Here is a 12,256-nt window from a genome sequence, read left to right as displayed (position 1 = left end):
AAATGCTAATTTTATGGTGGTTTAACCCCCAAAGGGAGCTAAAGGCTCTGAGCCTGTTTGGTGTGAAAGTGTCGCACAGCTGGGGGGTGGGATGCTAACTTCAGTGTTCTTGCACTTGGACCATCATTGATGCAGTGAGGTAGAATGGCTCAGCTGCACTATAAACCTGAACTGTGCGAGTGGGTGGAGACAGGATTTGGTGCAGAAAGGACATGGGGGTGAGTAGGTCAGCAGTCTAACCATAAAACCAGGATAAGGAATGCATCTTCATCTTTATAATATACTCTGGGGTGCCACAAAAAGCAAAGCAGCGGTTTTGGTCCTTGAGACGTAATCCAAAACGCTGCTGGGGTAATACCTTTCTTAGGCCAACCAAAATGTCACAAGATAGTATGGTAAGCTTTCGAGTTCTCCAGAACCCTTCATCAGGCCGACAAAAATGGAGGGAGCCAGTGGTAAAGGTTGCAACTGGTAAGGATCTTAAGATGGAATGTGAGAGGTGGTAGCAGACTTTCAATTGAGGCTATGATATGGAGGCTGCAGATTGTACCAAGGCCTACTAGGAGAGAGAAAAAGAAAATTGCTAATTCCTCATTTCTGAAAATACAAAAGCCAAGTGCTGCCTTGGTCTATCTCCTTACCTAGGCAAAACCACAACAGTGTACTGACAGGCAGAAGCTATCAATCTTCCTTTTATTTGAATTACAGTGGGGGTTGTTCCAAAGGCATAAGAACCTAACATAAAAATAATTTGCAAGTGGGCAGCTCTGATGCAAGGAAATGCAAGGTGTCCAGATCTAGGACCTACATTTTAAGATGTGTAGCTCCTCTCAAGCACATGCACACTACAGACATACTAGAACAAGGACTGGTGCCCACCATATGTTGGTGGACTACAATTCCAGTCATCCCTGACATTGGCCATCTTGGCTGAGTCTCCTGGGAGTTAGAGTTCAACAACACCTGGAAGGTCAAAGGTTCCATATTCCAGTATTAGAACCTTGAATTGAGCTATAAGATGAAGAGGTCTGTAGCACTGAATTTTTGCCCCTGCACAAAAGTACAATTCCCAGGATGCCTTGCATAGGAGCCTTACCAGCACAAGTCTATGGGGACCGTCTTAAGCAAACCTGCAGGAAGAGGAGGAGGAGGTCGCGCGCTGCGTGCAAGAAGCCCGAAGCCTCCCCATTGGCCCTCCGTTCTGTGCACAGCGAGCGGCTGAGGGGGCAGGCATAGGGGGCGGTCCTGTGGGCGTGGTCTTTTACCGGGGACCCCGCCCAACCCAACTGCCTTGGCCAATGATCGGCATCCGTTGTGCGGGGCCCCGCCCCAAGCGCGTTGAAAAGGGGACCCCGTGCCAGGGGCGTCCCGCGGGCGGCTCAGTCGCGGCGGCGGAGGCGGCGAGGAAGGGGCTGCAGCCGGGCGCTCGGGAAGCTGCTGGCGCGGCCACCTCGCCCGTGGAGCTTTGAAGGTGGCGGGGTTGGTACATGGCGGCGGCAGGCACCTCCTCGTGTTGCCGGGGCGGGCTGCAGCCGCTCAGGGCCACCGTCCCCTTCCAGCTGCAGCACCGTCGAGGCGGAGATGGTGGCCGGGCAGGTAACTCGGGGGGGGGGGGCGTCCGTTAAACGAGACCTGGCTAGGCCTAACTACGTGGTGGTGGGGACAGGGCAAGTAGCCGCCTGAGGGGGGGGGCAGCAGGTTGGGGGTCGTAGGTGGGCAAGCAAACAAACTGTGAGGAAGGGGAACAAAACCGGTAAGTTTGAGGTTGGGGAGGGGTAGAAAGGGGGAAGTGCCACACTACGCGTTTCTGAGGGCTGTTGGGGGGCTGAGCAGCTGGGTGGGGTGCAGTAGAGAGGGGGAAGTTAGTGGGGGAGCCGTGTTGGAGAAAGGGGTGCATGAGGGCAAGTGATGAGTTCGGGGAGGGGGGCTGAGAAAGCAATGGGTGCAAGTTGCTCTTAAAATAATACTCTCCTCCCCCCAGTTTACAGGTGACAATAAGCTTATTAAGCATGATTGAGTTCAGGCAATCTGCAGGGACCCAAGGTGCTGGTTTGAACAGGCAGCAAAAACTCCAGGAGAGATTTTCCCATCAAGTAACTGTAAAGTAATGCATATTGGGATGAACCAACACATATACCCCTCAAAAAAATCCTGCCTACATATTATACTGTTAGTGCATGGGTTGGCTGTGTCCACACCAAAAAGGGATCTTTGGGAGCCTGGTGGAAAGCTCTCCTGAAAAAGGCCTACGCTTTGAGTGTTGGAGAAGGTTAAAACAACAACACAACGTTGGAGATTAATAGGCTGCAAGTATCATTGTTGCCATAATTTTGAAGGAAAAAAAAGGGATGTTGCACAGCTGAAAGAAGGCTCAGAAAAGAGCAGCTTAAAACAAAGTTGGTGTGGAGGAAGAGGATGGGTGGTGCTGTTTTTTTGGGGGGGTGTTCCTTGGAGCTGTTTGCACTGCAGGCTAGAGCTCTGCTTGTGGCCCAAGTTAGGATGCCTATGTGGGAGAAGGTATGAAAATAAGTATATATACGGTGAAGAAATGGGATGGGACAAATGTTGTATGTGGGGGGGAAAGGGTCAGCTTCCAGAGGGGGAGCCATAGTAGCCTGTTGCAACAAAAACAAGAGTTGTGGCATCTTTTTTTTTTTAAAAAAGGACTAATAGATGGAGGTGCTGCAGGTGGAACCAAGCAGGTCCAGGTCTCGGAGGGGATATTGAGTGGCTTTCCTGGGCTGTGAAAATGGAGGCTGCTTGAACAGGTGGGGATTTGTAAAAACATTTGCAAATGGTCTTGTAACAGAGGAAGCTATAGGGCAGGTCAAACAGTGGGTGTGGAAAAGTTAGGCCGAGATCAGTGAAGAGCAGTGGCAGCTGATGGCTTCTGTGTTGTGAAATGGGGGGAGCACCAAGCACCTGGGGAGGGATATGGAAGTAATGGGGGGAGCAGTAGCAGGGTGTTCTGCTATGTATTTGGTGTACTTGGCTATGATAAATGGCTAAGGAACATGGTAGGAGCTTAATGTAGGTGGGACAGGAGAAGGATTTAGTCTGGGGAAATGGGGGGGGGCAGGACAGAACTTTGGCAGAGATGGGGAGTAGAGATGCCCCATTATAGCACTCATTCCCCTCTGCTGTACTTTGATTTCATTACTGTGATATGCTACCATCTCCTTTCTCTGCAGGGTTTTCTTTGTTGGGGGGCGGGGGGAAGCAGCTGTATCTGGGACATCTTGATTTGGCACCAGCCAGTTCGTGGCCAATGTTCCTTTGCAGACAAAATGGTTAGCCTATTCAGGTGATTCTGTACATAACTGCAAAAAGCAGGAGCTAAAGCTCTCAGCGCATTTGCATGATGGATCGATCAGAAGTTGGAAACTGAGATAAGGATGTGCCTGTGGCAACCTCAGTCTCTCGCTGTTCCCCTCCTCTAAATTCTTCTCTAGGGCGTATAGATGCTGTGTGTTTGTGCTTTGGGAAGCTGGGTTTCTCTTACTCTGTGGGGAGCTTGGCTTGGCTTACTGATCTTCCTTTACTGCTCTTGTGGTTTGCTTGACTTAGTGTTTTAAGTAATAGAAAGCCATGCCTGTTTAATCTTAGGGTGAGTACCGAGTGCTAGATCATGTACCTGTTGCAGTTCATATGTACCTAACACCCTTTGCAAGCTCCCCTAAGGAGGGAGACTGAACTGTGAAAATAAAGCATTAACAGTTGTTTGTTCAGATTGTATTCTTGCAGGAATATGTGTGTTCTTCCAGGCCTATCCCAAAGAGTACGCCAGAACACCTCATAGTGCCGTGTTGTTTTTTATATGTTGAGGAAACAGTGCATTTTGAGTGAAGTCTTCTCACGTCTACACATTTTAGTCTTAGAATCTGTTGCTCAGCTTGCTGGCAAAGGAGTGAAGTTCTTTCAGGGAGCTCTGGTTTGATCTAGTAGCTGAGGCTCTGGAAGGCTGTAGTCATATCAGAAACCATTGATCCAGCTTTTGGATGCTTGATATACACACACACACACAATAACTTTGCAGTTATCTCTAGCAATAAGAAATGTCAGTGAAGGTGGGCCTGATCACAACAGGTTGCCTTTTGACCAGTTCAGTGGGTGTGCATCTTATTGGAAACACTTCTAAACTCTTTATTTACCACTTAATTGTTGGGGTTTTGTTTTATGATGTTGGGGGGAACTAATAACACTGGGCTGCTAGCTTATAGAAGCCTGTCTATTCTTGCTCCATGTGCAGCTTATGACAACTTACTAAACTCCCCCAGACAGCACACAGCAAGTCAGGGTGCTCTGAGGTCAGCAGCTGTCCCACCATTAGTTGACAAATGCATTATTTTCAGTTGCCAAAGACAGGACCATAATGAAATCAGTAGAGTGCAATGTTAAGGCCAGACTCCAAAAGAAATTTCTCCATTAAATTCATAATAGGTGTACCTTATATCTTATTTTATTAGTGTATTGATGTCAATGTTTTCCTTTGAAAATATTGAAACCCATCCTAATAAGATGTTTGAATAATAAAAAAAGGATTGCATTCTTCCATTTCCCCTTTTGAAATGAGCGTATCCTTTTTTTTTACTGTGTGAATCACCTAAAGGAGCTAATGGTGAGATCTGAACTGAAGGAATTGAATTCCAGTGTTAAAAAGTAAGGCTGTGTGTGCTGTGGGACAAGACTGAATAACTCCTTAGTGCTTTATTTTGAGCAGCTGACACACATCACAGCCATGACCTGTCTGTCCTAGCAAGGGGCTGTTCCGTAAAAACACCCTCTGTTCCCTAGTAATTCCTTTCAGACCCTGCATTGCACACATAGAGAAACTCTTCCTAGAGGGAAAGTATTTCCCCCTCTGGTGGACAAAGGCATCCTGGGGACCCTCATGTAACAACATTCCTATCAGCAAAATGGCTGGAGTTCAGGGCATGTGTTTGTCAGCTTAAAGGGGAATACAGAAGTGTAGATTCCGCTTGTGTTCTGTGTACATAATACAAGCTAAGTGTGTTTAAATAAGGAACCGAGAGAGCTCAGGGTCAGTTGATGCTTGATGCCAGGAGATTTGAGTGTTTGCACCCAGATCTGCAGAAACCCACAAAGGCAAAGCGGGGGGGGGGGGGGGGGGGGTTACTACTTGAGAAGCAGAAAAGCATATGCAGCGGAGATATTGCATTCCTGCTTTGCTTTTTAAATTGCCCCCCTCCCACGCACATGCACGTTTCTGCAAGATCATGGCAGATCCAAGTTTAAACACACGCCTGCTTCTGTTTCCTATTACCAGCGCAAGAAATGGAAAAACGAAGGATTGCTCCAGAGATCCACACAGGTCCCAGAAGGCATTAGCAGCGTTCCAAGATTTAAATCCCCTCAAGGCTGCTTATCAAAATTAGGAGGCTGGGAAAATGCCATCTGTTTTCAGTGAGACCTGATCCCTTGGATCCCATTTTCTCTTTCATTATCCAGTTCCGACTCCAGTAGTGACGTTAATGCTGTACTAGTTAGGACCGAGGTGTGTTCCCTTTTTAAAAACACTACCTCAGTTACCAGAGGGCCTTGACAAATGACTCTCATTTGCAGAAAGTAGTTATTGCCGTGCCAGGGAAAGTACACGCAGTGCCTTAGAGGCATGCGAATTTATATTTCAGGCTGAGTGGGTAGAAAGAAAGGAATACGAGATGGCAAGGCAGGTAATAGGCTCACATGCAAAGGTGGTTGGGTTCTCCCCCCACCCCCCAAAAAAGCTCTCAGCCTGCTTTGCATAGGATGTGTGCTCATGGCACCTGGGCAGAGGTGGTGGATGGAGAAGAATTAATATCAAAAATCTTCCCTGTGGTGGTGAATACAGTGGGCACAGCCTGTGCTTTTTCTTTCTGTGTGGGGCGAAGGGAAGTGGGCATGAGAAACTCCCTTGGCGTCTGCCGCCACCCTGCCTTCCTCAGCATTAGGGCGCCTGCGGTGGGGGGCTACAGAGAAAGCACATTCACCCTGCACTGCAGCCTCTCGTGCCACAGCTCCTGCAGAAATGATGAGCTAGCTCTGAGCTCTGCATTCTGCCTCCTTGGTTACACACGTGTTGGGTGACACAGTTCAGCCTTGCACACTATGCGAAAATGATGCTTCCGGCTTCTGTTCAAACTCTGGCAGCCAGCCCCCAATCCTGGCACTTGCACAACCCTGGCAACGGGCCCAGAAGCACTAAAATCTTGTAAGGTTGTGGTGGGTAGTGGTTATTCCCCCGGTTAGGTGGTTAGCCATCCTAAAATTGTTGAGGAGCACGAGAATGGAAAGGCGGAAGAGGAAACCACAGTCCTGTTTTCATTTGGAGACGTTTGGCAGTGGAATCGTGGGAGGATTATCACCAGTGATGCAACCAGTGTTAGCTTAATGTGCCAAATGGCTCCTTAAACCAGGGTTACAATCCCCAGAATGGAATGTCTGGTTGCAATTTTTTTGGTCAGACGCCTCGAATGTCATATTTGGCTCCTGGAATTAATTCTGTTTGTGCAGACAAAATATAGCAGAATTCTTCTACAGGATGTGTTGCTAGTGTGTGAAAACGGTCATGATCCAAGGATCCCCCGGCATGCACCTCCAGATGGTGGAGACGTCAGGCACCATCCTGGCATCTGGGGGTCTCCACTTGGCCTCAAGTGGCTGATCGGCAGGTGCAAAATGCACCTGGTAAATTTTGAACGCTGGATGCAACAATCTTGTCTAGGCACGTGAACAGAAAAGTGGCTACCAAGAGAAGGCAGGCAGCAGTGGGAGGACTGTTGCTGGCTGGAGACGGATAGCAACCTTAGATTCCCCAGCCCTGCTCTACTGCACCTGGAAAACAACACTTGGGAGATTCCAGCCAGCCCTGCCCATCAATAGCAGGAACCCGGCCACTCCCACAGCTTGATTTGGAAGCACAGCAGGCTGCTGTCAGTGGGACAACCACAAAGGGTAAGAGACTGTCTCTTTGGGTCACTCCTTCATGGTGTGATTTGTTGTAGACGGACTTACTTAGACATTGGACCAGCTGGGATGGGGATATGAGTTAACCTGGCTTCTAAGTGAGAGGTGGAATGCTCTGTAGCTCTTATCTGTGTGGCTGGTAGGTGCTTTGTGGTTTTGCTGTTCAATATTGTTGCGATTAACCTGTCTTCATAGCATAGTTTGGCAACCCTTGAACCAAAAAAGCAGCACGTAAATAAACCGTACAATAACAAAACAAAAAAGAAAATTCTTTCCAGTAGCACCTTAGAGACCAACTGAGTTTGTTCTTGGTATGAGCTTTTGTGTGCATGCACACTTCTTCAGACCAACACCGCTACCCACCTGTAACGTAGAATAACAAGTTGGCCCCAAGGAAGACGAGATCCACTATGGTTTGATAACAGTTCTTGCCACAGAACTGTATCACCCGGCTTGAGGTTTTTTCATATCACATGTTTTAACAGGCGCTGAAAGGACAAATGTGCATTTGTACCTGGCAATCAAATCCATACACAATAGGTAAGCATTGTCAGTTGTGTCCTATTATTGCAGGGCAAACAACTCAACATTATGTAAGCCCTGCTGAGTCACCTTTTCGTTTCGTTTTCTTACTTACCTCTTGTTAAAACGATCACCCCATCTTCATTAATATCCTGCAAACACAGCCGCAACAGAGGGTAGTTACCATCTGCTAACCCATCAAGACACTGACTGGAATATATTGGAGCAAAAGTAGAAGGAGGCAAGTTATTCTCTCCCCCTCCCTTTTTTTTTTAAATAAAAGGCTTTCAGCCAAAGATTTCATATTTTGTGTGTGTGTTTTACCACCTAGGAAATTCAGCTGTTCGTGCCTCTTTCTACCAACGGCTCATGCCACCTCATTTTATTTAAGACATATGCACTGCTTTCTGCTATAAATAGTACAAAAGGCTGCTTGCAAATACCAAGGATAAAAATGGTGCCTGATGCCTATGTGAAAGATTCCCTCCTTGGTACCTTCTCTTCAGCCGCTCTAGGCCAGGCGGTTCCCCTGTCCCTGTGCTTTCAGGGAGGCTGCTCCAGAGAACCTGAGAGCAGAATGCTCTGCAGTCACCAGATGCCCATCGCCAGATGACAAACGCATCTCTTCAGCTGCCAAAAGCCCTGAACCATCATAAAATCAGTGGAGTGCTACATTAGGGCCAAATTATAGAGGAGCAACTCCGGGGTCTGGCACAATTATGGCCTGGCTGCAGCATCAAATGGATATAATACGCCCATCTCCCCTAATATGCAGAGACGCCCTCCCCCCCCAAACTCCTTCAGTTGATCTTCCACTTCACTTTCAGCAGGAGTGTTGATTTCAGCATTGCATGGTGGTCTCTTTCTCTCTTACTCCACAATTAGGATGTTTATGAACGGTTTTTTTAGCATTGCAGCAAGCTCAGTCAGTGGCTGAGGGCCAGGCAACAAGTTTGATAGTTATATATGAGGTCTGGTGGCTGCCACAGCAGTCTCTCGATCCATGCAGTTGTTGGGACTTGTCCCTTCAAGAGAAGAAGCATAGGTCCAGAGTGTGACCCACTGGCAACTGCGCCGTGCGTCTGGCATCCCGGCTGCAGGATAGGGGGCCAGTCATAGGGTGTGGCCTTTGGCTGATTATAAAATGCATTTTGGGATGGCGTGGGGGAGGGCAGAAGGATCCACCCTTACTGCTTGCCTAGGGCTTCCTTGGGTGCAAAGTAGGCAGCAGTGGTACAAAGTGCTGTAGGTGAGCAGGCCAAGAATGCTAGCACTCATGCAACAGAGCTGCACCCACAGTGCTGCCCTGCATGCAGTGTGTCTGCGCTCCTGGGTGGGGTGGTTTCATTGTCTCCATAAGCAGGCATAGCACACTGTGGTACTGGGATTGGGGGGCCCAATTGCATGTTTCTTGCAAACACCACAAAATGCAGACAGGCAGAGGTTCTCCCTTCATCTCACAGAAGCATGAGGAACAGGAAAAGTTGGGATGAAGCACTGGAGGGCACATGCCCTTAACCTTTCTGTGTACACACCACTGCACTGCTAAGTCCGCCCCCCCCTCCTTTGGACGTCTGTGTTTGAAATTAGCCAGGGGCCAGGGGCATTTTGCACCTGACTATCGGCCACTTGTGAAGATCCCTGGGCACCAGGATGGTGCCTGGCATCTCCACCATCTGGAGGTGCAGGTCTGGGGATAATTAGATCTGGACTGTTTTCACACACTAATACCCCATCCTGTAGAGTTCTATCAGTTATATTTTATCTGCACAATCGGAATGAATTTTGGGAACCAGAATGCTTTTTCTGTGCAGCCTGAGCAGGAGAAGTGCACAACCTTACAGTTCATTGTTGCAGCTTGTCTTCACTTACCCCACCCTACTGCCCTGCTCCGTTGTGAAGAATATTCTTACATTATGAATGGTCTGTGTCACCATTAAGAAAAAAAGAAGGAATAGCTGATATATATGTGGACTGTCCCCGGATAAAGTTCTGAAGGTTCTTAACCTAGCTCAAGGTTGTCATCTGAACCAGTGAGATGTTTGAGAATCACAGCCAGTCCATCGTTTGAAAAATAAGACCTGAGTTGTTGTGCCCAAAAAAATGGCAACTAGACATTCTGTTTTGGCAGCTGCAAGCTCTGTTTAAGGAGCTATTTGGCCCCTAGCTTTTTTTAATTGTATCTGAGTTTTATGGAAGGAAAACTACGTTTCAGGGCAGGGTAATTTAAAGTGGAGAAGTAGCGGGTGGTTATTTCCCCTTAGGGATCTCCACTGGCTCTCATAAGATGCACATGTGTCTAGCATCAGTGGGGGAAGGATCCAGATGTTGCTGAACTGCATCTCTCAGCACCCCAGGCCATGCTGGTGGGAGCTGATGGGAGACCAGCCGCATCTGGAAGGCCAATGACTCCCTACTCCTGGTGTGGCATGTCGTTCTGCTCCTGTTCTCTTCTTCAAGAGCAAAGTTATTCGCTTTCTTTACCCTTTAGATATCTAAACGTGAAACAGGCAGGCAGGGTGTGGCAGTGACAGCTGCCTGTTGCTGGTGCATTTGATTCCGAGAAGGCACTTAATTGTGGAGTGGATGCTAACGAAGGCCATGATTTCAGTCCTGGTCTTGTTCTCTTACCAAGCTGGAAAATGTGAGGCTTGCTTCGGTCTAAGTTAAGTAAAATTGTGCCGTGTGAGCCACCAGCTAATTCCTCTCAGTTCTGTAAACTGGAAAAAAAATATCTGTCAACTTTTCCTGCGTTTGAGGTCCAAGTCGCTCGTTTCTGTGCCTTTAGTACCCTCTCGTGTACCGGGGGGTTGGGGTGGGGAGCCAAGCCGTCTTGCCTGGCATCATCGCTGCACAGATGGCTTAAATCTGGCATTCTGAAAGCCCTTAAATGCAGAGCTGAGATCCTGATGGGGCATTTGTGCCGGAACAGTAGAGATATTAGTCACCGCTTAATGGAAACAGTTCTGTGAAAGCTGACATACAAACTGCTAATATAGGTTGTGCTTCTGAGCAGACAGGATCTTGCTGGTCTTGGTTGCAGGCAGTGTGCGTGAGAGTTATCCTTCTCTGTCCACCCAGCCCCTAAGAACCTCATCCAAGGGGGGGTGCTGTTGGCATGGTTTATTCTTCCCCTCTTTTCTTAAAGGTGCTTACGTCTCGAGCTTCTCTGTCCAGTAGTAACTTCCTCCTGCCTGGATATATGGGGTGTGGGTAGGCTGTGGCTCCTCAAGAAGACCTCTGCACATGTTCAGAAAGTATGCATTCCAAAGTGCATTGCCAACCTTAGTCCTCTTGACCTCCACTCTTAAGTGTAAGCCCTGGCTGGTGAATTTTACTAATCACTTCCTTTAATGTACTGTTCTCTCTCTCTCTCTCTCTCTCTTTTTCTCTTTCTCTCTGTCTTGAAGCACTCGAGGCTTTGAAATAATGGACTGCAAGCTCAGAGGCATGTCACAAGAGGGGCATAAGGAAATCCAGGCACCAGCTTTTCTGTATCATTACCCATGTTTCTTGCTGGAGACTGGCTTCCTAACTCATGCCTGTTAAGCCATGATGGGTATGGGTATTTTTATTTTATTTTTTTTGCTGTGCCTTCACAGCTGGAGGCAGCTGTGCCTTCTGAATACCTGTTGCTGGAAACCTCAGGAAGGGAGAATGCTCTTTTGCTAGAATCCTGCTGGCTGGTTTCCTGCAGGGTTGGCCACTATGAGAATGGGACGCTGGACTAAACGGCTCATTGGCCTGATCCAGCAGGCTCCTCCTGTATTCTTAACAGCCCACAGTGAATGGCAGCTGGTCCCTGCATTGATCTGACACCGGGGGTCCTAGCTATCTCATGCCTTTTGCTGATTTTGCTGGTGCAATTGCAGCTTGATGGAGTCAGTTCTAAGAGGGGAGGATCCAAATGACTGCTGGATCCAGGCAAACGGATGGAGGGTGGTAGAAGAACAAGCACCACTGTTTTCTCTATGCTATTTGCTCCAGGAGAGCTGTTGGGGATGGCTTGGTCACTTAGGGTTTCCCCGTGTGCCCAGTGATCATTCTTGCTTGCTGCGGTTTGGGCCACTCAGTGCCGCTATCTGGAGGAGAGAAGGCTCCTTCTGCCTCCTCCCTACCTGCCCAGTGCAGGAACTCTGGATTCCTGGGAGCAAAATGGAATCGGTGGGAGTAGTTTGGGCCAGAAGACTCAAGGCTTCTGCCCAGAGATTGCCTAGGCAGTTAAAACGGAGCAGCAGAATCTACTGGTCCCCGCTTGTTAATCAGCTGATAGGAAAGTAGGCTATGGAAACTAGCAAAGCAGAGGCTTCGGAACAGACATGAGCGGTAGTTGGCAGTCATCCCCTTCTCAACCAGGGCAAAGGGAGCATTTCTCTCTGGCTTGCAGCACGTTGTGGGGATATTTCACTTTTCAGGAACTTGCTGTTACAAAAAACCGAGGTGACTCATCCATCTGACGCTGGGGGTTTTCATTGGAACCTCTCCGCCAAATAGTTTCCTTGCAGCCTAGGTGCTGTACGCCAGTCCAAGAGCAGAGAGGGAAACCACTGTGAAACTTTTGCCTTCCTTTTTTTTTTTTGGAAACACCAGGCATGTTGGCTAGTTAGAGGGGTGTGTGTGTGTGTGTGTGTGTGTGTGTGTAGGGGTGGGGGTTGCTGGTTGGTCTGTCGGTCGGGATGCTTCTTGCCAAATGGTGCAAACTGGGCGTATTCTTGGCTGGGTGGAAATGTTTGGATGCCGAAGGACAAAAATTCCACTTTGTGTCGTC

The 12,256-nt window shown here is 48.3% G+C and overlaps 1 protein-coding gene across 2 annotated transcripts in view; it reads left to right on the top strand.

Annotated features, from left to right (window-relative positions):
* The first annotated feature begins 1,361 nt into the window (after window positions 1-1,361).
* FAM117A (family with sequence similarity 117 member A) overlaps window positions 1,362-12,256 on the top strand; it is a 35,675-nt gene continuing 24,780 nt past the window's right edge. The window contains exon 1 of one of the 2 annotated variants that reach the window (XM_033169350.1): window positions 1,362-1,596. In XM_033169350.1, the coding sequence (XP_033025241.1) occupies window positions 1,488-1,596 (109 nt within the window). In that variant the 5' untranslated portion in view covers window positions 1,362-1,487. The remainder of the gene's footprint in view (window positions 1,597-12,256) is intronic. The other variant, XM_033169349.1, reaches the window with a different exon arrangement.

Source organism: Lacerta agilis, chromosome 14 (genome assembly GCF_009819535.1).
Source record: "Lacerta agilis isolate rLacAgi1 chromosome 14, rLacAgi1.pri, whole genome shotgun sequence".
NCBI lineage: Eukaryota > Metazoa > Chordata > Lepidosauria > Squamata > Lacertidae > Lacerta > Lacerta agilis.
This window is presented reverse-complemented; position numbering and strand designations above follow the sequence as displayed.